At 40.6% G+C, this 25,485-nt stretch overlaps 1 protein-coding gene across 11 annotated transcripts in view; it reads right to left on the bottom strand.

The window, feature by feature from the left end:
* The window catches only part of rapgef2b (Rap guanine nucleotide exchange factor 2b), a 148,516-nt gene that overhangs the window by 65,312 nt on the left and 57,719 nt on the right, over positions 1–25,485 (bottom strand). For 10 of the 11 annotated variants that reach the window (XM_088080817.1, XM_088080822.1, XM_088080818.1 and 7 more), the window contains exons 5-6: positions 10,317–10,392; positions 6,916–7,083 (exon numbers count right to left, since the gene is read on the bottom strand). In XM_088080817.1, the coding sequence (XP_087936943.1) occupies positions 6,916–7,083; positions 10,317–10,392 (244 nt within the window). Of the gene's footprint in view, positions 1–6,915; positions 7,084–10,316; positions 10,393–16,961; positions 17,152–25,485 lie in introns of those variants that run through there. The other variant, XM_088080823.1, reaches the window with a different exon arrangement.

A 25,485-nucleotide genomic window follows, 5' to 3' on the forward strand; every position in this document is an offset into this window, starting at 1 on the left:
GCAGCTGTGTCCCTTTTCAAGCATTTAAGATGAGTCCAGCTACATTCTTCACGAAAAATGTGACATTATAGGAAGATAATTTGAACAAGAAGAGGAGGAAACCTTCCTTCAGACACATGGAGATAAAACTTAAAAAAAAGAGGACTATCTTACATCATACCTTAAATCAAAAGCTTTTAATCTGTAGTGGTAGGTGTGGTCTTTGTCTGTGGCAATAAATCTGAGAAGCACATTAAAAGTGAAGCCAAAACCGTCATTTTTTATCTTAGAATTACTGCAAAGGTCAGTTTCTTTGGAGGGAACTGAAACACGAATGCAGCTCAAACACAAGCAGCATTATTTTAACACATTAGTATCTGACGTAAAACAGCTAACTTGAAGAAAAACAGCAACTGTAAATGTTTTCAAATTGGGGAGACAAAGCGGTCCAGGAAGTCTTTACCCTCTAAGCAGAGGACAGAATCAGCTGTCATGGAACAGGGATGGTAAATAATTGTTATTCTCGTGTTATGCCTGTGTTATTGGTTAAAAAGAGCTGCCTGACGTGTATTTTAGGTCACACTAGAGTTACACTTCCTGCTGGTCACGCCTCTTTTGCTTCTGGAACAACAGCTGCTGTTTAAAATCACTTGGGTGGTGTTATAACGCCGTTGTTTGTTTCTTTGTAAAAAAAGGAAAGGCTGTATAATGAGTGGACTTCCTAGCAGCCGTGTTGCACAACCTGCACGTAACAAAGGTAGACTGAGCTGTTGTGCTTGTTGCTGGCTGTTTTCCAGGCCTCAAAAATAAGCGAGTCAATCACAGCTTTGTAGGCAGGGTTAAGAATGGGGTCATCTTCCTGTCCCTGAGTTACAAAAATCACGACAGAAAAACAGACACAAAATGGATGATAAATGCTTCTGTACAGTCTGTTTTCAGCCAGGTTACAGAATTGATAACTTTAAAATCCAAATATTTTTAAAGTTAAGTGATTCCAGCAAACGCTGACCCATAACTGCTTCTGTGTTGCCTGTAAATGGCATCAGTGGATGGATATGCCAATCACTATTGATTATTTAGGGCAAAATAACATCCTTTCATAAGCAGAAAGTTACCAACATCAACAAAATTCAACACCAAATAACACGAATAGTGCAAAAAAAAGAAAGAAAATCAAACGGTAACTCACATCATTCATATCAGGATACTTCACAATCTCAAGGTCAACAACATACGCTCGTGTTATTATATTTTATAGGTTTTCCTGGCTCTGAAACAGCCTCACAATAAACCAACAACAGAAGGTTACACACAAAGATCCAGATCCAAAAACATTACAAGAAAAAATAATAATTTCATTTCATATTTTCTGAGCCTGTGCTGTTTAAATTGTCAAGCACATCACAAAACATTTTATGAAAAGATGCTGAATAAATCAAGACTGTTTGACAGTCGGATTGTAAGTGTAATCATCTAATGCAACAGTCTATACATCTAACAAACACACTCCACAGTATTTCTCTCTCAGTGATAGTAACTGTGAAGCAGATCCAAATAAAGCCATTCATTTGCATGAATTCTGTACTTTAGGCCAAACTCTGTATTTACACGCTGGAAAAACAACTTGCATTATGTTTGAACCCTGAGAGCCAAATAATCCTCAGTTCATATAGATAATAGAGAGTAGGGCCCGGGGGGAACTGTGTGTGTGTGTGTGTGTGTGTGTGTGTGTGTGTGTGTGTGTGTCAGCACTCCCACTGAGACTTCCACTACCGGGTTACAATTACATTTATATTTTAGGTAATAAGCGGACACTCTCCAGAGAAACCTACAATGACTGAGCATGTTCAGTTCTCACGCAGCTGTTCGCAGACACTCAGCCCGCTGTCGGGATCGAACCCGTGACCTCGGTGGTACAGAACAATCTCTCACTGACAATGAAGGCCACTCACAACATGAGCTATTTCAGGATTTAATGCAGCACTGAGGATGGAGGCTGACATTGGTACATCACATCTCATCATGCACACAAAAGCAGAGCTTAGCTGCTGAACAACTTAATCTTCAAATAACCAGCCATTTACCATTGTTTCCTTCATGCCCTTTATCTTCAAATGCAGCGCTGTTTAAGTGGTGAAAAGTAACTAAGTACATTTGTACAAGTACTGTATATAAATATAATTTTGAGGTACTTGTACTTTGTTAAATATGTGTACTCAAGATCCAGAGGTTTAGAAGTTTTTTTACTGGGAGCTGAAGTATCCACAGGGGTCTCCTCCTCTTCAAAACAAACGGACCGCAGGATTTAACCTTTTAACACCTGGATCGACATCTGTTTTCTTGGGCTGCATTCAGATGCCTCTAAACCTCTAAATCCTGAGAAAACTGGTTCGATTTCTTTCAAAACATCGGAAAACATAGTTGACAAGGAAATGCTCTGAAAATCAGCTGGGGGGTATTATTAGATATGATTTTTTTTTGAAGAGAGGAAAAAATATCCAGAAAACTTTATTTATAATTCTCTTATTATATATTTAAAAACATCAGGCACTTGTTGAGGTCATTTTCTTTTTTCTTTTTTTTTTTTTTCCTTCACTTTACTTTTTGCTACTTATTTTCAGGTTATTTTCTTTTATTTTTCTTTTAACCCCCCCACCCCCCAAAAAGAGCGGGTTAATAAATCAACAGAATTGTGACAGCAATTTTGATAAACAATTAGGTCAATTATGAAGCAAAAATGCCAAGTTCAAGCTTTTCAAATTTGAGGAGGTTTCACTTTTCTCAGTTTTATAGAATTATAAAGTGAATATGTTGGACTGAACAGGAAATTTGAGACGTCACCTTGGAGGCTATGATCATTTTTCGGCATCTTATGTCACATTAGAGACTAAACAATCATTTTTAATCATTAACAGAGCAATCAATAATGGAAATATCATCTCAGCCTTGAATAAAGCAGATTTGTCCACAGCATTTCTCACGTTTGAAGCTCTGAAACCTTCAGTGGCTCCTCTGATGTTTTCCTACCTAGCCTCACATTTGCCTTCACAGGAGTGACTAAGCTGAATAAAAACCTTGCCTGCCGGAGAGATTTCCTTTCTTCAATCCCGAGTTTCTCCTCGGTGCATTTCTCACCTCCTAAATACGCCTCGGGGTAGGAGGGAGGAAAATCTGAGCGCTGCCTGGCATTCTAAATGCTGGAGATTAGCTTGCTATGTCAGCTTAGCATCCGCCCAGATTCAGCTCCTGTGTCGCTCTGCTCCCCTCCACCCCTCTGTCAGCAGCAGCAGCAGCAGCGGCGGCGGCAGCGGCGTGCTGCACTCTTGTTAAGTTAGCTCCCTTTCCCTACTGTACTTCTAAGTGCACTCGAGCAGAGCCCATTTGGGACTGCTGGTTGCCATGGCACCAGCTCCATCCTTCCCACAGGAATGGTACTAGAGCGAGGAGAGTTGCGACGGGAGATGTCGGGCCATGCGAAAGTTCAGTGCAGTCTTTTGAAACAAAAACACAGCGAGTCTAAATTTAGGAAACAGGGTGGGGCTGGAGGCAGGCAGGAGGAAGATGACGCTTGCCGCAATTTTTTCCGCTTTTTTTTTTTCTTAAGTGTGGATCGTTTCACAGTGTTCCAAGAAGAACCGGGTACACTGACAGAACCCCCGCGGGAACGCCAGGAATGAAGGCAATGCGGTGAAATTGCACAGAACAGGAAATACTGTGTGTAACAACTGCATGCTGGGTATTTGCATCATTAGTGTGAACATGCTTTGCTTCCTATTCCCAGGGAAAGAAAAGCACAGAGGGGAGACGGCCCTGGTGCAACGCAACGGCAGCTAACTCTTCCTCTGCTGGAGTCCAATCCCTTCACATGGTTAAAGTCAATACTCCTTCACAAATATAGCACACTGTGACTGGATGAGGCTTTACTCTGTCAGAGCGCTGAAACTATCCTGCAGAATACAAAGTGTGCTGATGTGTCCTGCCTCTAACACGCTGAAACAGGATTTAATTAGAAGTACTGTCTAAGAACTGTTTCAGATATAAAGCATTGAGTACTGATGCATGATTTAAACAACAGCCCTACTGTTGAGTATGTAAATGAGAGTTTATAAGAGCACAACAGCTGTAAGACTCATAAAAGTAGGCAACATCTGACTCCCAACAGTGTTCTTCTTTTTCCAAACTCCCCTCTTCCTCCTCTTTTTCCTATCTCTGCACAGATCCCATGTATTATTAAATCACAATATACTATATTTGTATGTGTAATGGATTTGTTTCACAAATTTTCTTTAAGTAATTGACATCTTTACAGTACTGTAGTGACAAATTTTCTTTTAAACAGTGTCACTTTTTTCAAGTTAACCTCTAAAACAACTAAAACTGGACTGGAAATACACTCAACACATTTTAAAAATGGCACTAATGCAGAACAGGAATTTCACTCTCGTCTTGAAGGCCACTGCCCTCTCAGTTTGGCCTCACGGCCGTCAGAAACATACACGAACTGCAGCCAACGGCCTTATTGTCACTGTAACTTTTATAGTATATTTGAGCTTGTTTTTATTTTCCATTCTCTAGCTTTTCATTGGTCTTTTTATGTGTATTTAAATGTCCTTTTATGATGTGTTTCCTTTGCACTTTGTCTCAATGCTTTTGAAGTTTTATGTGAAGCACTTTGATCTGCCTTTTTTTTTGCAAAAATGCACTATATAAATAAACTTGCTTTGCCTGCACTGCCCGAGCTTATTTTCTAGTTTCTAGACACCAGTGTACACCACTATACTCTGTATTATTGAAAATAAAAATCACCCTTAACGCTAAATTAGATTCATTTAATTCATGATTTCCCTGGATGTAAAATGAATGTTTTATTTGACGGCCTTGCTGCACTGGCATTTGGCTTTTGTGCCCTCAAAGAAATGACCACACCAAAGGCAAAGTGGCCGTGCTTCTAAAATGATTAAACTTGAGGCCTGAAGGCACGATAGATGTTTTATTCAAATGTTTTATTAAAATGAAACTTGTTAGATGTATTCTGAGCGGCACTGCATTAAAACCATCTTGTGTTTTGTAATGAGATGCATCGGTAGACGAGTTACTGAGGAACTCTTTAAAACAGTGACTCCGTCAAATGAAGCTCTGCTTTTTTGAGTAAAACAGAGGAAGTGATTGTGTTTGCACTTGTTAGAAGAAAGATGTTAAACTGCAATACTTCACCAGATAGAGGGAAATATGAGAGAAAATTTTAAAAAGTTACAGTATTTAATGAAGCAGATTTATTATTTTTTAATCATTTCTACTGCAAAAATCATCCTGCGACCTCTTAAATTTGTCTCAGAGTTCTGATTGGGGTCACTGTCCCAAGGTTGGGAACCAGCGCTAACAAAACACAACTTTCTCACCAACCCAGCTGGCCACCAACATCATCATACATGAATATGTGGTTTAATTTAGTTTGTGACGGGTGACCAAATTTCAGGACATCTCAGGACAACATCTAATGCCAACGTCAATGTGGTGTTCGATACTGACAACAGATTACTCTGATGTTTTGTTGGTTTTTAAGTTGGATTGTTAAGTAACCAAATCCAACATCCTCCTAACGTCTCATGCCAACATCAACTCGATGTAGAATAATTATAAGAATCCGGCATCTTTCTGATGTCGCACTGATGTCTGCGGCCAGCTGGGAAACTACTTCCTCTTCTCTCGGTTCAATGATCGTTATACAGCAACACGCATTTAAGAAAAGTTTCGCTCTCCGCGGGGAAACTTCGTCTGTAAATCCAAGAAGGAGGTTCTTACAAACATTACAAAATGAAATTGAAGGACTTCCAAGTACTTTTTCAAGCACTGTTTTTCATTTTCAAGGACTTTACTCAAAGTAACTTACTGATTTTCAAATATAGATTTTTTTAATAAATATAAATAAATAAAAAACTGATGTGGATAATGTCTCTCTTTTAAGTGCAGATTTATGCTGGCTTCAGATGAAATGATATCGGCCCGATTATAGCCCAGCGCGGCCTATCTATGTGTCACAGTAATGTAGACTTGGATCATGGATAAATGTCGTGCACGATAATCGATCACTTTATCTCGTACAGCAGACGACAATCGCCGCCGTGTCTGGGATGCTTTGGTCAAAATATACGACAGCATTACGTGGTTCATTTGAATTTGAAGATTTTTTTAAGCACTTTGTTTAAAAAAGGGGCTATTTTCAAGGTATTCCTGTAATTGATTTTTTCCCCCACCAAATATTCAAGCACTTAAGGACCTTGTACAAACCCTGCAGGAAACTATAGAACAATATGCAGCTTGAATTTGCTTTGGAAAAAGATATTCAATCATTCTAATGACTGAGAAAACTGAAGATGTGCAAAGGTTTTGGAGACGTGTGTTATGGTGTGAATTCTGAACTTAAAAAAACATGAAACAGAGTCACATCGTGAGACTTTTCTGGCAACCATCAGAAGCACAAACAGATTTGTGAAGACACAGATATAGCAGAGAAACCACAGTGTTGAGGGTGCTCAACAAACTACAAAACATTTATCACAGAGAGAGCAGATCGACACACTAAAGCCGGCTACAAACATTAGACACAAGAGCCACAACTTTCACCAACCAGAGACGGGTAAAACAACAATTAAACACTACAGGGAGACAGCTCAGGGCAAAGATCAGAAAAACAGGCTTGAAGTGCACCCTGAGGAGACGAGGGTGCCCTTCCCCAGGACACAGGACATCCATACACAACAACCTGCACCCGAGGGTCAGCTGAGGCCAGCAGACAGGGAGACAACACAAAGTTGGGAGCACACAGCTACGATCTGACGCACAACAGGCTCTGAAGTACGACACAAACAGGAGCAACACAGAGCGCACAGCGACGCACCGCAGCGAGGGTAAACACAAGCGCAGGGTGCAACTCACCGTGTGGTATCCCCGGGCTATGGGCGGCTTTCCGGTGGGGTACGGATCCACAGTGTCGATGATTGTCTGCCTCTCCCCTTTCTGGTTGATCTTCCGAAAGCGCCGGCGGGACTGTCTGTGCGAGGCTTGTCGTTGGAAGTACTCCTCATTTTCATCCATATAGTCCACCTGGAGATGATAGTGAGGGAGGGAGAAGGAGAGAGGGGGGAGTGACTGTCTTCATCTTCATTCACGCCCTCCCCGAAACACACAATCCCAAAAAACCCCACCCTCCTGTACTCCATCTCCGATTCCTCCTACCACCTCCTCCTCCTGCGTGCCTGCCTCCCGCCCCTCTCATTGCGTAAAAATAGAAGTGTGTGTGGGCTGCACGTTGCACACCTACGTCAAAGGGTGCTCACAACACAAAAAGAGAGACGGGGGGCTTGATTGACAAGACGGTGATAAACAGAGTCTGATGGAGTAAAACACAAGCTCTCCATCTGTTACGCACATTAACCACAATGAAATTACATGTTAAAACAAGATAAAATCCATGTTTCCATTTTAAATGAACTGAAAGGAGAGAAGGAAAAAAAATGTTCCAAGTGGAAACTGGCACAGGATGCCACTTTGACATAGCAAGCAGTGAAGTCATGAACTACAATTTCTCGTGTATTTTGGGTTAAAACAGGACCTCTCTGTTGCCTGGCGGCTTTGGGTCAATCTGGAATGACATATTTGAGTTTCTTTTTGGACCCGTTTCTCCATCACTCTCACTTTCACTGCAGCTTCACATTTCACAGCGTTCAGCCATTGAGATTACACCACTAAAATCTCTCTCTCTCTCTCTCTGCCGTACCAACTGCTGCCATGACAACGGCAGAGGAGCTGTGTGTGAGTGAGAGCATAAGAGTGATTGTGTGTCTAATTGCAAACCTCAGAGCAATGTGTGCGTGTGTGTACAGTATGAACACGTGAGCGGCTCATTTTTCTTTTGACGTGTCAGTCTCTTTGCTCATGTTTGTGCATCTTTCTGTGTGTAACTCAAACTTGCAGCAGAGGTGGGGGGGTTATACATATGCATCTATATTTCAGCAGCTCCAAAACCCTCCTTAGTAATTACAGGGCGGGTTGGCACGTATTATAGCAAAAGGGGTAAGGCCAGAAAGTGTCTGAAGCGAGCAGAGCAGAGCAGAGGGTGTTATTACCGAGGGCTTTGTGAGGAGCTGATACAGGCTCAGCTAACAGAAGCCCCCTCCGTCTACGACACACACTCATAGAGACACGGCAATTACAGCGTGTGATGTGCTTTGGCTGCGCCAACGACTCGTTATTATATAGTGTCAAGACGTGGGGTGTGTTTCGTGTCTTACTTTGAGAAAAAAAAAAGATGGCACAGGGGGTGGATTTGTGTGTGGAAGAGATGTTGGAGAGTGAGTGTGGAGGTGCTTGTATACGATAGAAACCGATATCAAAATTCACATCTCAGCAGTGGACGAGTTAGCAGTCAAATGGCGTCTGTTTTGGCTTCATCTGCCACAGTGTGGACTGTTTTTTTTTTGGTAGTTTAAGTATTTAAACAGCTTTATTCAATGTCCCACTCTGTTACCTGCAACTGGTTAAAAAAATATTCATTATGTTGATCAAGTTGTATTTATTTCTCTATGTTCCTTTTCCAAGAGGACTCTGTTTGATGGTGGTTTGTGGAAGACAAACGATGGGAAATATACATTCACAACCATGATAATAAACTATAAACATAGGTTTTCCTCTCATAATGTGTGTTTGTGAGGGTTCATCTTAATCATTTCATGAAGAGTGTGGATACCTATGAATTCAAATCCCTGGTCTTAGAGGTATACTGTGCAGGAACGGTCAGTTAATGTTTGCGACAGCAACACCAGCAAAAGTGAAAGTGAAAGCTAACCACAGATTCACTCCGCTCCGCATTTTGCCTCGTTACATTTGCAGTTTGTCTGGTCACTGCCTTTTTATAAAGTCCCATTTTCAACTGAGCGCTGTGCTCAGGAACGCCCCGGAAAGTCTCTGCAGAAAAATACACCAAAAAACACTTCTAGTGGATCACAAGTGATGACTGACAGGGATTGCTTTTGTATGAGTCAATATATTTTTGAAAATCCTCCATAGTGTATCTTGAAGTTTAGATATGACAAGTATTTATCCCCATAGTTTAACAAATGCAAAACAACTAGCTTCAGCTTCTCCGCTGAAATTCTTGCTGATATTAAAATAATTATGTTTAAGTTTTGGACTGTTGGTTGAACAACAGGCTTTTAGAAACTGTAAGGGCCATTTTTTATTTATTTACTTATTTTTTACTGTTTTTAGACATTTTCTCTAATGATTAGTGGAGGAAATACACAGCAGATTTACCAATGAATATTTTTGTTAGGTGAAGCTCTATAATAGTAGGACCCTCCCTACAGGTGGACATGAACACCTAAAAAGGATGAAAACCAGAAGTATTCTCCATTAAAAAATGTTGCAACTAAAGAAAACTTTCTGATCAAGTCCAGTTTAGATCCAACTCTCAGGACCTCTTATCCTGTCACGTTATCCTACAATTTTTAGGGTTCACGTCATTTGTGTAATTTGTCAACCACTAGTGAGAACACTGTACATACAGTTTCTTCGCAGTAAACAACAGCTGTTTTCGGATCTGCACCATGATTTTGTCTATGGTGTTTTCCCTTTTCATCAGCAAAAACTGCATCTGTTGTGATCAACGGACCTTGAAGGACTTCTGGTCAACAGACGATTGAGACGCGAATAATTTGCTCTCATCAACTTGGTCTGTGAGCCAACATTTGATTTGCCATAAAACTGGGTCAGCGCTTCTACCAGCAGTGGACTCGAGCAACCCCGCACATGCTGGACTCCATTAAAGATGACAAAGTCAAATACAGCTGCGCTTTAAGGCTGTGATGAAATGTCAACAGGAGGCAGTTAGAAAAGATTAGTGTGAAACATCATAGGGCCGAGGATGTTATTCCCTGGGTTACAGCTCTATTATGTTGTAGGTTTGGTGATAAACATGCAGCTCTCTCTTTACATATGAAGGCATTACAAAATCAAAGTTATCCTAATTTTTGTAGTTTTCTAACATTAGAAACAGCTGAGGCTAAACTTCAGACTCTGAGAGCACAAACACTACATGTTTGCACTGAAGACATTATTTTTTAAATCAGAAATGACGTGTAAATGCAATTTTGTACTAAAAAGAAACAGAGTTTTACACTGAAGCTGAAGTGACATAAAAAATACAATGTAGGGTTTTGGAGTTATAATTGATACAAATGTCACATTCGGGTGAGAAAAGCTTTGTAAAAAATAAAAATGACTGATGACTTTTGTGTGTTTGACACTTTTGTGCTAAAAGTGTGAAAAATGGGACTCACCACAATCATCTCTGAGGGTTCCAGGACGATGCACTCACATCCACGTCGCAGGCTGCCGGCCGATCGCTTCCCAAAACTAGACAGGGAAAAAAAAAAAGAAATTAATAAAATGATGAGAAAAACAATTCAGGAGTCAGCGTTTACCAAATAAAACAAGTGTAGTTGAATATCTTTTTACAATCTGTAAACTGTATGTTTTTTGTAAGTTCTGACTCAGCCAAAAAGCACAGACAGATCACTTACATGTCTGAGTCTATATCTGTCCAACATCTTAAATATGCAGTCTGGAATTTCAGTATAAAATGTTGAACAGAGCAGCATTGAATGGACAGTTCCTCCTTTCAGCCGTGACTCCTCCCACCTGGAGGGAAACACCCGCCTCTGGAAAAGTCCACTCTCGTGATGTCACAGTTTGTACAGTATGCTCCTAATGAGGGAGGGGGGGTATTAAAAGCTGCAGAGACCGAAACGTCTCAAAGAAGGGCAGCAGCCATGGAAACTCTGAGCATGAGGAGATCCAACTTGTGGGTTTGGAGAAGAATGCGTCCTTTGTCCAGCAGCCGACTTCGATGCAGAGACATAAGCACTTACTTGTTTGTTATTTTTAACATCTTACAATTCAGAACGTGACCCACATCTTGTTGGTTTGCTGATCGCTTTGTCAGATAAACTCAAGTGACTCCTGTCGGGTTTGTGCGCCTGCCTCACTCTGTGCAGCGTTGTGCTGCATTATTTAGACTCACAAGCTGCGGTTATTTATCTTTAAATTCACGCTGAGTCACGGTGGCTCAGAAAACATAAATGTATTTATTATCTTGTAGAGCTGCAAGGATTATAACATACACACAGGAACAATTACAGCAGTTGAAATAATGAAAATAACTCTTCTGATCTGTGGTCAGTGGACAGAAAATTGCTTTGGAACAATTTGAATTATAAATCGATGCTTGATTTTGTTTACTTATTTTAGGAAAAAGATTCACTGCATCTATTTTCTCCGTTTTCTGTGACAAACTGAAATATCTTTAAGTTTCAGACTGTTGGTTTAACTTGTTGTATGTAATAGTAAGAATTTACAGGGCACAGTACAGAACAGCTGATCAAGTAACTGAGAAAATAATTAAGATTTATTAATGATAAAAAAAAATGTTAGTTACAGCCTTAATAAAGTTATATATCTGTTTATTTATTTTAATTTTTTTTTATTTCTAATTCATTTCTTCTCATAATTATCTGATAATACTACTATGAAACAAAACATTTAGAAATTTATATATATATATATTTAAAACATTTTTTTCATATGTTTTGTAACTTTATAATTCCATTATCCTCAACCTTTTTTGTGTCAGGGATCAATGAATTGATAAACATTAGGTCACAGACTCCTGTTTGATGAGAATTATCTGCTTGTTTGTTCATTTTGTTATTTTTTAAAAATTTTCTTTTCTTTTCGCTGTTTTTTTATAAATTTGCTCTTGAGCGTCCTTTACTGTCTTGCTCTCGGTTTCATGTTACTCTGTCATGGTTTAGGCTGCTGTAGACATTTTCTCTAAAAGATAAAATCAAAAGCATGACTTAAGAATTCACATCAAGGGCCCTTTGACAGAATATGTTTTGGTTGTTAGAAATGAATGAGGCCAGAATTTTATATTTTCAACTAAAGCTGAACGGAGTAGTCGATTATTCGATTAGCCGATTGACAGAAAATTAATTAGCAAATGTTTAAATAATCCACAAATGGATTATTTATGGAATGGGTTTTATGTTTCTTACCTGTGAGGATTTCATGCTTTTCTTTGTCATACATGGTAAGAAACTGAACTGTTTTGGATTTTTGGAATATTAGTTGGATAAACCCCTTGTCAAGATGTCAGCTTGGATTCTGGGAAAAACACCCAGGGCACGCATCACTATTTTCTGACATATTAATAAAACAATGTATCGATTAATTGAGAAGTATGTGGCTGATTGATCAATAATGAAAATTACAGTGAGATAACTGGAGGAAGTGAATATGATCAGAATAGCAACTCACACTGTGCTCACTTCTAAAGTGAGTTAAATAGTGAAAATGAACTATTTCCCATTTTTTCTGGGGACGGCCTGGAACTCCCTCAAGGACACTGGGGATCCCCAAACTCTGATTGAGAACGACTGTAATAATTTATTTACTATTCAATTTGTTTTTCGAGCTGCGGCAATCATCTCACAGCTGATTAGACAGTTGAAAGACAATTAATTTAATCTGCAAGTATTTTAATAACCAATCAAGTGTTTCAGGCAGGAATGAACAAAATTAGCTGCTTCCAGCTTCTCAAAACATCATAATTTGCTGCTTGTCTTTGTTATAGTTGATAGTGAATGAAATATCTTTGGATATTGGACTTTTTGTTGAAGAAGACAAACACTTTACAACCCCCCCCCCAGTTCATTAACTCTGCTGAAGCCAAACTTGACTGTGTGACTGACAAAGTGAGTGACTGCAGGCGTGGAAAGTTCACAGTGCCCACGGTGAAGTGAGCAGCCAGTTGTGTTGTGTGGCTACCTGCGTGGAGGCAGAGGAGGAGGCAGCTTTCATCACTCACGCTGACAGGTGCAGACCTCGGGCCCAGCGTGGTCTAAATGCTGCGGAGCCCCCGGGCCTGAGGCTGCATGTTGTGGGTACAACTTGGTCAGGCTGGAAAATAAATGCCAACCAGCCGCAGAGAGCCGGCGATACTCTACCTGCCACTTTGGCAAAGAGCAAATAATGATTTTTGTGGTGCCTTTTATTTTCTAAAAGTCGATTTAGCTTGCTCTGCTTTTCTCTTTCTGCCTCACAGACAGGCCTTTGTGGGGGTTTTGTGTTTTTTTCTCTTTTGTCAGCCGTTCTGTTGTTTCATCGCCGGGGCTACAATTTTACTAATTTATCAACTTTCTGATGCCTCTTGAACAAATTTGTCAAATAATAATTCACAGTAGCTACTGCTGGGACGTATAAACTGAAATCAAAGATCGAGAGACTGGACAGGACCACAGCCAGCTCAGTGCACGAAGGCAGTGAAGGGGTTAATGCTGATGGTTGCTGTTTGCTTTGCCTGAGCTCCAGTTTAACACGTTTTAACTCTGCTTGTATCCCCGACAAGCCTGAATTCCACCACGGGGCCAAACATAGCAACAGTATGCAGAGCTTACTCAGTATTTTCTCTCACAAGAAGACAAACGTTGTAATTCTTCTGCAACTTATTTCCAGCAAAGATGATTTGTCAGCTGGGCAGCAGCTTCAGAGGAACGAGCGGGCGCTTTTGATCTGGTTTTACAGACGTTTGGAGTCGGTACCCGCTCTGATCCTGTTGAGCCTCTCTTGGCTGGCTGTCCTTTTTGGAAGAGCGAGCACGGTGCTTCCACCCATCACAAAAAAACACGTTAGGCCACCAAACACCAAAGTGACATGTTCGATCATGTTCCTCCATTACGTTCCTAACATTAGTAATCCAATCCTCCATTTTGCAGGAGGCAAATGCCACTGGCAACGTGAGATATTAAAGAAGGGATTATGGCAGTGGAGAGTGAGGGGGTGGGAGGGCTTTTCTAACACAAACGTGTCTTGTTTGGAGATTAAAAGCCTCCACTGCTCTATGACGAATCCTGAGCAAATATAAAGTGTGAGATCTGAGTGAATGTATATCAGACAACAAATATGTCCAGAACAAACACTCCATGCTCGGTTGAATCGAGGTGTGAAGCATCTCTACAGCAATCAGCACCGTCACAAGTTTGACCCGTGCAAATATTTAGCTTTTATTGGTGCTACTAATGAAGTCGAAGTGTGTGCACAGTCTATTTGCCATTAATAATTCAGCACGGAGCAATTCAGGTGCACAAGATGATTTGAGCTTTCTTTCCTGGGAACTACATTTCTGTGTGCTGGCTGACAAAAGCAGATAAGAAAAAAGATAAGAAATGCGCCAGATGGTTGACCAGGTATGTAACTCATTTATAACAGAGCTCAGCACTGAGCGAGGATTATCTGTGTCATAGTTTCCACACCAGAATGCTGTAATATGTGCTCAGTGCAGCTGCACAGTTTCATATGCTGAAAATAATTATCTTCACTTCACTTCACTTTATTATCTCTTCAAGGGAAAACCACCCTGCAGACGTTATCAAAAATACAACTGACAACATGCGGTGCATGAATACATAAAGACGCAGCACATATAGCCAGAAAACCCCCTAAAACCACTCTAGACAAACACAAGAACATTTCAAACACTTTCACAATTTAAGATCAATACAGTGTGACGTACATGTTTTTGTACAGCAGCTTAATGCCGCATTCATGTCATATCTAAGTTATCATAATAACTAGTTTCTGACTTTCAAGTCGTTATAATGATGACTGAGATCTTTCTAAAAACTCAATATATTCAAAGTGGCACTTTATAATATGGGAATGCCTTAAAGGGGCAGTGCGTATAATTCAGTGTCCGGTGACAAGTGCAGATTGTGACCAGCTGAAAACCTCCAGTGTTCAGTGTTCAGGTTTTTACTGGGAGCCGTAATAACCGCAGAGGGCTCTTCCCCTCCAAAACAAACTGACCAGATGATTAAAACCGGTAAAAACACCAAACAAAGCAGTTTCATGTCACAAATCAATGTTAACCTGACACTATTCAGCTCATCACAGACAGGATGCTGTCCCAGCACCTGCTAATATGTGCTCACTTTTTTTCCTATGAGAGGTTCAGGAGGGTTACTGGGAGAAAAATTATCCACAGAGGTCTCTATCTCTCCAAAACCAACCGACCAGGTGATTAAAACCGATAAAAACATGTGAAAAATCAGTGTTTTTACAATGCTGTTTGGCTCACTGAGGTAGGGCTGCTAACTACAGTGGCTCACTCAAAAATGCATATGTTCCTATCCGGAGCCAGTGCTTATTTTGTCTGTTCAGCCCACTGTAGAAACATGGCGATGCAACATGGTGATCTCTGTGGATGACGACCTGCTCCCTATGTAGATAAAAACGACTCATTTTTAGGTGACGGAGGTCAAGGTAATAAAACACACGTGTGATAAATGTAGTGCTACACTGTCCTGTGACATAAACACTTCAGAGGCAAAACACGGAAATCGTTCCCATCACACAAGACAAAACAAGATCTAAACCTTCATCTTGAAGGTAGAGGAGATAACCCTTCCTTTAAAAACTGATTTTGACCATAATGCACCTAGACTGGTGTAGCAGCTGTTGTTTAAAGATCGCTTAACACATTTGCCTGTTTTCATGTTTTACGCAGATTCGATGCAAGACTTTGAAAACATGAACTTCATTTTTCAGTCTGCATTAGAATCATCTTATTTTGGTAGGGGAGTCTCATTCTAGAGCTCGCCTTGGTGTTGCCATTAGTTTTTGGTTTTCTATGTTCTTTCAATCAATCAATCAAGCTTTATTTGTATAGCACCTGTCATGCAAACAATCTGACAAAATTCGATAAATGTCAACTCTGCTACTGTTCTTTCAAATTCCCCAAATGTTGACCATCAGAATCTTTTTAGGAGTTAGTTTCAGACATGCGGCCAGTGTCTCATTTTCAAATGAAACCCTGAAGCCCTCTCTCAGTTGACTGACCGACATCTCCCCTGCCTCTGTGGCCTCGCATTCCCCTCCCGTTATACAACGAGACTGGGCGTCTGGAATGTCATTCCACATGCATCACCAGCCTTTCACTCTGCGCCCGGCAGCCCACCGCCAAAGCCTCAGATCCATTCTGCCGTCTGACTGAACCAGTGCAATCCCTAATCTGCACCCCTGGTCTGAGCTGAAGGAGGAGGTCGGAGGGGGGGCTCCTCACTCTGTTAATCCGTTTAACTGAGTAAATGGTGAGAGGGCACACCGGCTTTTTTAACCCAGCAGACCCTTGAGAAGGACAAAGATTAAACTCCCTGGTTATGCAAGACTTCAGAGCTGGCTCAGTGAAGGGGAGGTCAGAGGAGGGAGCGATTGTCAATGAAAACAGCATCCAGGCTTGACGGGTTTACCAGCATCCCCTGTGAGCTGCAGCTGACCATCCGACCACCTCTCCCCGTGCAAACATAAACAGAATTCCTCGGAGTAACGGCGTGGCACACCGCACACATACCCCGAACCTTAACCCTGCCACTTCTGAAATAGAAGCTGACACCGAAGCCAAGAATGTACGAATGACTCTTGACTTTCCCAAAATACAACTCCACCGACATCATAATGGCAAAGAGAAAAGGGCACTGAAGTTTTAGAAAGAGAGAGCGAGCGACTAGGCGAGCCGCTCAAAACTTTTCCGACACGTATCAGTCAATCACAGCTGCATCTCTAAACCACTTCTAACACGTTCTCCCCTCAGCAGGAGCTCCATCTTTGTTTTGGTTTCAAGGTTGCCGAAAGCCCCCCCTCCAAACACGAAGAACACACACCCCTTTTACTGGCGGCACACACTGCACTCTGACAGATCCAAAATAACATCAAAGTCGTGTTTCACATTCCAGACTAGAAGGTTTTACTGCAACCAGCTCCCGGCTCAGAGACGAGTCAGATTTTTAAATTACAACCAAAAACACAGGAGTTTCAGGCTGAGCTTCAGTGAGGCAGAAACAGGAGTTAAGTATAGTCCAAACACTCACCCCCGACTCTCTAAACTGCTCCTGGAGTGACACCAACACCTGATAAGATAAGAGGATCCCTCCTTCTAAATTATCCCCCCGCTGTTAGTCCACGGTGAGTCCGACAAGCATGTTCCAAGTCCCGAGACTTTGGTGTGACTGCGGCATATCGTCCTGCGAACACGCGAGTGTTGCTGTGTGAGATTGGGAGTGTGTGGCTCTGAATGTGTGTGTGGTTCAGCCTCTGCCCAATGGCTCTGCCCCCTTTCTCTCTCTCCCTCTTTCTCTCTCTCTGTGTGTGTGTGTGTGTGTGTGTGTGTGTGTGTAATGTGTTGCGTTGACTTCAGCCAGCATTCCAGCGTACAACTCACTTCCTGCTACAGATACAAGCGAGTGTGTGTGCGTGCGTCTGTGTGTGCGTATGTGTGTTATGGAGGGGTGGTTAGGCGAGGACAGCGTCTGTCCTCCCCTTTCGGTAGAGGTTACTCATGAACATATTTTCTCATGTATTCTGTAGAACTAAAAAAAGAAAGAAAAAGTTTGGCAGTTCCGCATCAACAGTAGCTTCTTCGTGATAATGCGCCAGTTATTGTAACTTAAAATTTTGGTCCAAATAGCCTAAAAGTCAAGCTGATTGTTAACTCAACTGAATAGATTGAGAATAAAGAAAACAACAATATCATCAGCATGCTTTATGTTCCTCTTCCTCATCTCTGAACCTTGCAAAAATCATCTTTGTGAACATATTTTTTAACTGTCAGATATTCTTGTTTGTTTGATTTCTTCCTCCAGTCCGCAAAAAGTTACACTACAGAAGCTTGTTATGAGTGTTTTTCTTTGTACACACGTGACTCAGATCAATAACAAATTCCAGGTCAAATTTAAAACATGAGTAAAACCTAACCACTTGTCATATATCTCCCAAAAAACACATTTTTAGTTGATTTGTTTTTTTGAGGGTTGCATGTAACATTTTTGATGTCATAGCTCTAGCTTTTTCCTACTTCAGCCAGATTTTGTACTTATGGTTTAGCTAACAATACAGCTGGAAATGTAATAAGTAGGCAGCATGGCAGAAAGGATTAGACTTTAAACTGCTTTACTGGAGAAAAAAAAACACAACTGGCAACAAGCAACTCTTGTCAATTTTAAACCCTAATTGAAGAGTTGCTGATTCAACTTCATTTGTCAAGTTTGTCTAACTCTGTTTCTCAACCTTCTATGTAGTTCAGGGACTTGTAAGAGTTAACAGAGGTGCAGCAGAGACCGAGATATCCTGACTTACTTTCCAACATGAGTCAAACTCTAAGAGGCCTACAATTCCCATAATGCAACGTCATTAAACCAGGTACTTTAAAGGTCCAATGTGTAGGATTTAGGGGGATTAGTCAATTAAATGGAGTATAATATTCACGCTATGTTATTTCTAAATCATTGTTGGTTTTTTTTTTAAATTTTTAACTTTTTTTAACTTCAAACAACCAAATACTCAAAATGTTTATATGATGTTAAAGAAAGTCAAATTATTGTATAAGTCAGACTAAAACTGGACTTTTAAAATACGAGTTAACTTGTCAAACTTCTAGAACTCGGACTAACACACTCAGATAATGCAGTTGGGGGTCGATTTAGTTCTTCATGAATACGCCTTAATCTGACCTGAAATGGCGCACGCCTTCTGTGCATGCTCTACAATCCCTGCACTGGGTTTTGACCCTAAAGTTGAACAGCATATATTTGTAGATGAAAGCTGGGAAAAACAAAAGAAGAAGGCAAGAAAACGAAACAATACAAAGGTACCAAGTAAGTGTCCAGCAGTCCAATTAAATGGCCTAATTGAGCTATAACCGTAGACTAAACTGTGCATGGAAACTTACTGACTAGCTCTAGATAGGGCCATTTGTGCTTTCCCGGTTTCACAGTGGCGACTGTAGCTCTCCAACATGGCCTATGGGAGAAGTTCCAGTTTGTTGTAATCTGCAACCTCATCGCTATACGCCACTAATTCCTCCACATTAGACCATTAAATACATCTGTCCCCAATGGCCTAAATTTATGTCACAGATTTTCTCTTAAAAATAAAAAGTAGCCCAATCAAAGCCAAGATAACCTGAATTTATTAAACAACACTGCTTCAGATCAAGAGAAGACATTATAAAAGCGACCGTGTGAAAATCAGTGGAGTGTCCCTTTAAATGTTGTTGCCTTTAAGGTCGAACAGCTCATGAACACAGTAAACTATTCAGCACTTTTAAGTTGAATTCCACATTTGAAGGAGTCACGCAAATTAAATGTTTCTCTCAGAGAAGCCAGTTCTACAGGCCAGTGGCCAAATTACGCTGGTACCTGTGCTCATTCGAGTCTCTACAGGCAATGAACCAGAAAAGTTATTTTAAGGTGTTTTAATCTAAAAAGAGGAAAACATTTCCCGTCACAGTTTTGAAATCATACGAAACTGTAGTAGACATGTTTCAACACCCCATGAGTAACCACATCAACCACGTAGCTAAACATGAAGTTTGCAGTTACAGTCAGTGTTGTTTTCCTCCACGTGAAGAGTAAAAATCAACCTTCAAACTTACTGCTAACCTTCTAAACTGAACATTACGATTATCTTGCCTCTGTGCTGGATTCAGAGTGCTGTCATTTCAATGTACACATTACTTGTCCTTAAAAAAAAAAACCAACTTATCGCTGTCTGCTTCCACAGAACATACGAGCAATGCTGAAAAGAAATGAGTAAGATCTGTGTTTGCGCAATAAGAGAATAAATTATTACTGGATCAGTTTGTCATCTACAGTCACAGATGAGTCCGCCTGAGCTGCTGCCGGCTGTCAAGAAATGATTTGGTGCTTTACTGACCTTTTCTTCCAGCAGTTCACACAAACACGGCTGACATTCCTGCGCTAACTTGAATCCCCCGCAGCTGATATGTGCTGATTCAGTTAAGACTGGTGGTTTTAGTTTTCCAATACGAGGCTGATAATCAGGAAACTGTTCAGTGAATGCCCGGAGGTAAAGTCCTGACAGCAGCCAACTGATAGTGATGATAAATGTAGGCAGCAGCAGGGAAGTAAAACCAGACCGAGGTTAATGAAGTGTATATCAGGGTGGAAGCTAATACTTCCACACAGTGGGTATTTACTGATAATGTAACTAAAAATATTTTAACATGTTCCTTAGTAATTACATTATTGTATTAATTACATATATCTATATAATTACATAAATGCCGATGTTTTGGGAGAAAGAGGTGATTATTACATGCTTTGCCAAATTCTGTTTCTGTCCATTCCTAAAAAGTTGCACAGTTGCAGAAAACTGAGACTTGCAGCATCATCACATCTTATTTTTAGTAACAAATCATTTTTTAAATAACTCCTAAAACTCAAACATTTGCAACTTTTCTGTAGGAAAATTCGAACCCAACCAACAACTCTGTGTCAAATGCTGCAAAAATCTTCTTCATAAACCAAATTAAAATGTTTATTCTGACAAAGCATGCAGTTAGACTAATGCACAGTATGATAGTAAGTTTACAACCTGTAAAGATAACCACCCTATTTATTTTTTATTTTCTTCTGGTAAATAGACGCTCATTTTATCTATTGTTTGTTTCAATGTGTTTGTTTTGTTGGGGGCTCTTTTTTATTTTTGTCATTTTTTTAAACTCTGTTTCCTGCTGCCTTTTTGAAATTGCTTGATGAGTCACCTGAATAAAATACTAGCTATTGATGTTGATGTCTTTTCTGATTTTCATTTGTGGTGTGTTATAGTGGAAGACGACCGACACAACAACATGACTACAACATGTCCTGCAACGTAGACCAATAAACAGGAGCACAAACTGTTGTTTCCACGCTACCACATGGCGAATCAAAAGAAATGATCTTTTTTTCATTATGTCAGAGGCAAACCAAATCAATCACACTTGCGGCCCCTTGTGTCACCCACGGCACTCAAATGTAGGTATGCTACACAGCCACACACTCACCCTGTTTCTTTTTCTATACAATGACAGAAGACAGAGCCTACATTCACCAATAAGTGATCACTCATTCACTCATTCAGCTTCATTCATAAAACTGTTATTACACATTAATATTTGTTGTTGGTGCTGCCGGGCAGAACAGACAGGTCCGTCTGATGCTTCATTGGTTTATGTCATGAAAGATGGCGGACTGTGATTGGTCTGTATCCAACGTGCAGTCTGCCAAAACACAGCAAAAATGGATCACATCACTGTGATCTCCTAATCTGACAAAAATCATCATCATGTTACCAGAACCTGACCTGATTCCCTTTAATTACATGTTTTACACAGCACATGCTTCTGCATGCTTTAAATCTGTGTCACCCGCTTACTAATATTTATTTATTTATTTGGGTTGTATTTGATTTCACGCTGGCCTCTGGGTTAAATAAGGCACAGAGCTTCTTCACTTAATGACTGAGTCATTGCTCTTCCCCCTGGATCACATCTCACTACAGCGGCCAGCGAGGGGCGGGGGAGCGCAGAGAGAGGAGCGCTGAGTGAATGATGGAAGCGTATCAGGTTTTCAACCTTGCTGCCAGAGTAGATACGAGCAGCCATTTCTGGGTAGGGCCTGTCTGAAACCCAATTCCACCACATCTTTAAAAGCTTCAGGAAGTCCCGCTGGAGTTCATTCAGTTCCTCATGTCACAACCAATTTCCCCTACCAGCTATTTTACCCTCACCATTTCTTTTTTTCTTTGTTGCTATGGCTATTAAAAAATCCATTAATAACAGATACCTTTTTTTTTTACAGGTATGGAGAGAGAAATGTAAACTGAAAGTGACGTCTGATTTTTAAAATGATACGACGGTTTAGGTTTTATGAGGCCGTTAATGTTGAAAAAACCTCAACATGTGAGCAACCAGTTAATATTTAAATATGTCACTTCTGAAGCACCTGTTGAAGCAGGAAGTATGACAGTTATGCATCCTCTTGTGATGTCAGATGGCTTACATTAAGAGCCTGTTTAAACCTGGTATTAACATGCGTGTTGGGTGATCAGATCACTTGCGGACAGCTTGTAGTCTGTATCTTCATGCCTGGCTTTAAAATCCACATGCTTCTCGTGTGACCACTTGTGATGGGATCTAATTTCCTTGCTCCATATGCAATTAAATCCATACATCAATCAGTATGATCAGTTTTTAGCCTGCAGGAGGTTTATCATCCTATATACACACCTCAGTGCCAATTTATTGGTTTGCCTTAAGGCAAAAGACTGCAGGGGATTGTGCAGTGTTTCTCATACACTGATTTAATTGTGAACCTGCCAGAATATCAGTATTTTTGTTTTACCATTTAAAATGGGTAAAAATGGATTTCACTGTGGAGCTGCATGCAGCATATTGATTCACTTGGCCCCTCTGTTCCCCGCTCCCTCTCTCTGTATAACAAACTGCACAAAAATGAAGTTGTTAATTTGTGGACTCCTGTTTAAAGTCTTGAGCTCAGGATTTTAGCTGTATCAATCCGGGATTATTTATAGCCAGATGTGATCATATTTGTACAAGAGGGTGGAGCCGACTCAAAGACTGTGGTGACGCCTTACAGACAGTTGTCAGTCAAAGTGGCAATGCCCTTAAATATATGTAACTTTGAGCCTTAATAAAATGGAAATGTGTGAGTTACATAAAGGTATGTTTTAGCCTCACTTAAGCATAGCAGTGGGAAGTGGGGGCACGTCATCCATCTTTACATACAGTCTAGGGTCAAACCTGTGTAAAGGCAGCAACAGAAAGTTTTCTTTAACAACAGGGAGTCTGATAACAAAACTCAGATGTATGCTGAGTAGGCAATCTTTCAGTCTTGAAGAAGATAGTTACACACACATCACGTAGATCCTAGGATTGAAATGTTGTCATAAATAAACTTATGTGGCATGGAGTAAGTGCACAGGCATTACCTTTTTCCTCATGTACTATCTTTCAATGTGACCCCAGACACTTTCGTGTACAGACCGCTGAAAGAATGTGGCCATATGCAGCTCAGACCACCCCCAAATGCTGCCTGAGCGATCACATTTCAAGACATATTGAGGACAAAGTGGATGCATTCACGCCTGCACTTCAAGCTGTTCACTTAAGTCTAATTAACCAAGATGCATATTAATACCAGGTGCAAACAAGGCTTTAGACTGACACACTGTTATAAAGTTTCCACTGGCACTGTTACCATGGAAAAGCCATGCAACCACTATGATGAAAAAATGGTCATTAATTCCTTTTTCCGTCTTGATTTGAAAATTTACACCATTTTATTATTTCGAGTGCTGAGTTAGTTTCATGACCGAGCCCTCCTTGAAAACTTGAACCAGAAATGTGTCATTTTGTGTGTGTCATTTCAAAAATGTCTTCTTGTCACCGGGGAAATAAGCCTCGCTTCATTTCCCCTCAAGAATGATGTTTTTAATGCGGCAGACATACAAGGGCGGTGGCAGAGGCTGGAACAGAGTGCTAACTAGAGAGCTTTATCTTTATCTTTCCACAGTGATTGTGTTGATTTATTGTGCTGTGGACTTATCAGATCATATCGTCATCGGGCACTACTTAACATGTTTTTTTGCTGATAGTGCTCTGCATTGTAATGGGGCTTTATATGTGCTGGCTGTGTGTTATTGACACGCCTCTGCGGTCAAGATTGGCCACTAAAACCTCTTGGTTTAGGTTATGAGAAAAATCACAGTCATGGTTAAAAGAAACCTTGGTGGGATACTGGATGCAAGCTTTGTTCACCCAACCACACACCTGACATCTTCTCTAGGAGGTTTTACGATGCTGCAACAACATCATGTTACTTCCACCTTTGCTTCTGAGAGGACGGTCGATATTCACACAATCACAAGAGGTTGCTTGTCAAGAAAATGTCAAAATTGTTGTCAAAAACAAGCAGTGCTGTCATTTTTCTGGTGAGGACAGTCCCAAGTCTGACAGTGTGTAAGTCTGAGTGCATTTAAGGTTAACTTCTGTATTTTTCGACCTGGACCCTGTTTTCAAACTTTTTAGTGTTTCTAAGTGACTAATTGGAACAACAGTTTCTGTAATTGGTCCAGTATTATGAGAGACTGCTGCAGCTGCCACCCACAAACAGGGCTGCAGTGTAACCACCATCATCAATTTACATCCACTAAAAGTTAGAGTTTGCACAGTATAGTTGTTGTTTTTAGGGGGGAAATTGGCCGATATCTGAAATGCTGATATAAAAACAACTCTGATGATGTAATCAATATGTTCACTTTTTTTCTCCACCTTATTTTAGTGATCATCAAGTCTCTTCTGGAGTGGAATTAGAATAATATTTTGCATACTCTTATTGTGATCTCCCACCAGCTGATGGAGACATAAAATAGAAAGCTCTTCAATGTATGTGATTTTTATTCTTCTGAAAAATAAGAAACAAACTTCAACTTAGGGTTGATGTTTTAAACATGTTCTCTTTGTCAGTAAAATATATGTGTATGTGTGCGTGTGTGTTGGTTTGTCATATCAACAGATATCAACATGTTGGCTAATTCCGATATTTTATCTTAAAGCCAATATCTGCTAACACCAATGACTTGCTGATATTATTGTGCATCCCTACATGCTTGTTTTTGTCGCTGACAGACTTAGACTGTAATTCTAAGTGTCGGGCAACCTTATGGAAAAAATCTCAAAAGAAATCCAGGTTGAAAAATACCAAAGTTAACTTTAAATACAAAAGGAGGTTGTATGGGCTGCTGACTGATACATGCACCACTGTACATGCAGAAGTCCTGTTGTTTCTGTGGCTTTCGTGTCAGTGTGTTGATCTAGCTGTTGCCATGCTCCCTAACACTGAGTTCCCAAGTCAAATTCTTCTGTTTTATATTGTGATTTAAACAATACTGTTCTCATTTTGTGCATCATGTATATAATTCAGTGCAGTTGACAGAGACAAGACTGTCTTGTGCGATGCAGTTGTCATCCCTCTCAACAAAAGTGAGCTAATTATCAACCACACACAGTCTCATGCAGCACACTGGACCCCTGCACAGACCTCCTTGCAACATATGCTTAGTAAACATTTTCAGAGCCCTGTCTTCCCCAGCGACTGCGGTCGGGCATTAACTTTAATCTGCCAATACCTGCAAATCCCCCTCCGGCATCCCACACACACATTTTTCACCTTGGCAAAACTGAAAAGGTTATATTTGAGCAGCTTTGTGTCACATTTCCGATCAAGTCTTCCGTTTTAAATGCCTCCCACGTTCATGTGAATCCAGAGAATGACCACAGCCGACCCCCGCAGAGCTGCCAGGACAGCTCTGCTCCGCGGGCTAAAGTGACGGCGCCCGAGTGCTCCTAGTGTCCGTAGGTGTGTGTTATGCAAGCCTAATGGATGAAAAAGATCATTGTTTTCAAGACGCCCACAGAGATGGTTCATGTAACAGATCCACTTGTGAAATCGCAGCTTTTTAACATTTGAGTCTTGGCTTTAGAGGTGGTGATCACTGCTGTGAGCGGATGGCTGAGAGCTGGAGAGGGAAACA

This window comes from Plectropomus leopardus, chromosome 8 (assembly GCF_026936395.1).
Source record: "Plectropomus leopardus strain MGB_pleo_1.0 chromosome 8, ASM2693639v1, whole genome shotgun sequence".
Classification (NCBI taxonomy): domain Eukaryota; kingdom Metazoa; phylum Chordata; class Actinopteri; order Perciformes; family Serranidae; genus Plectropomus; species Plectropomus leopardus.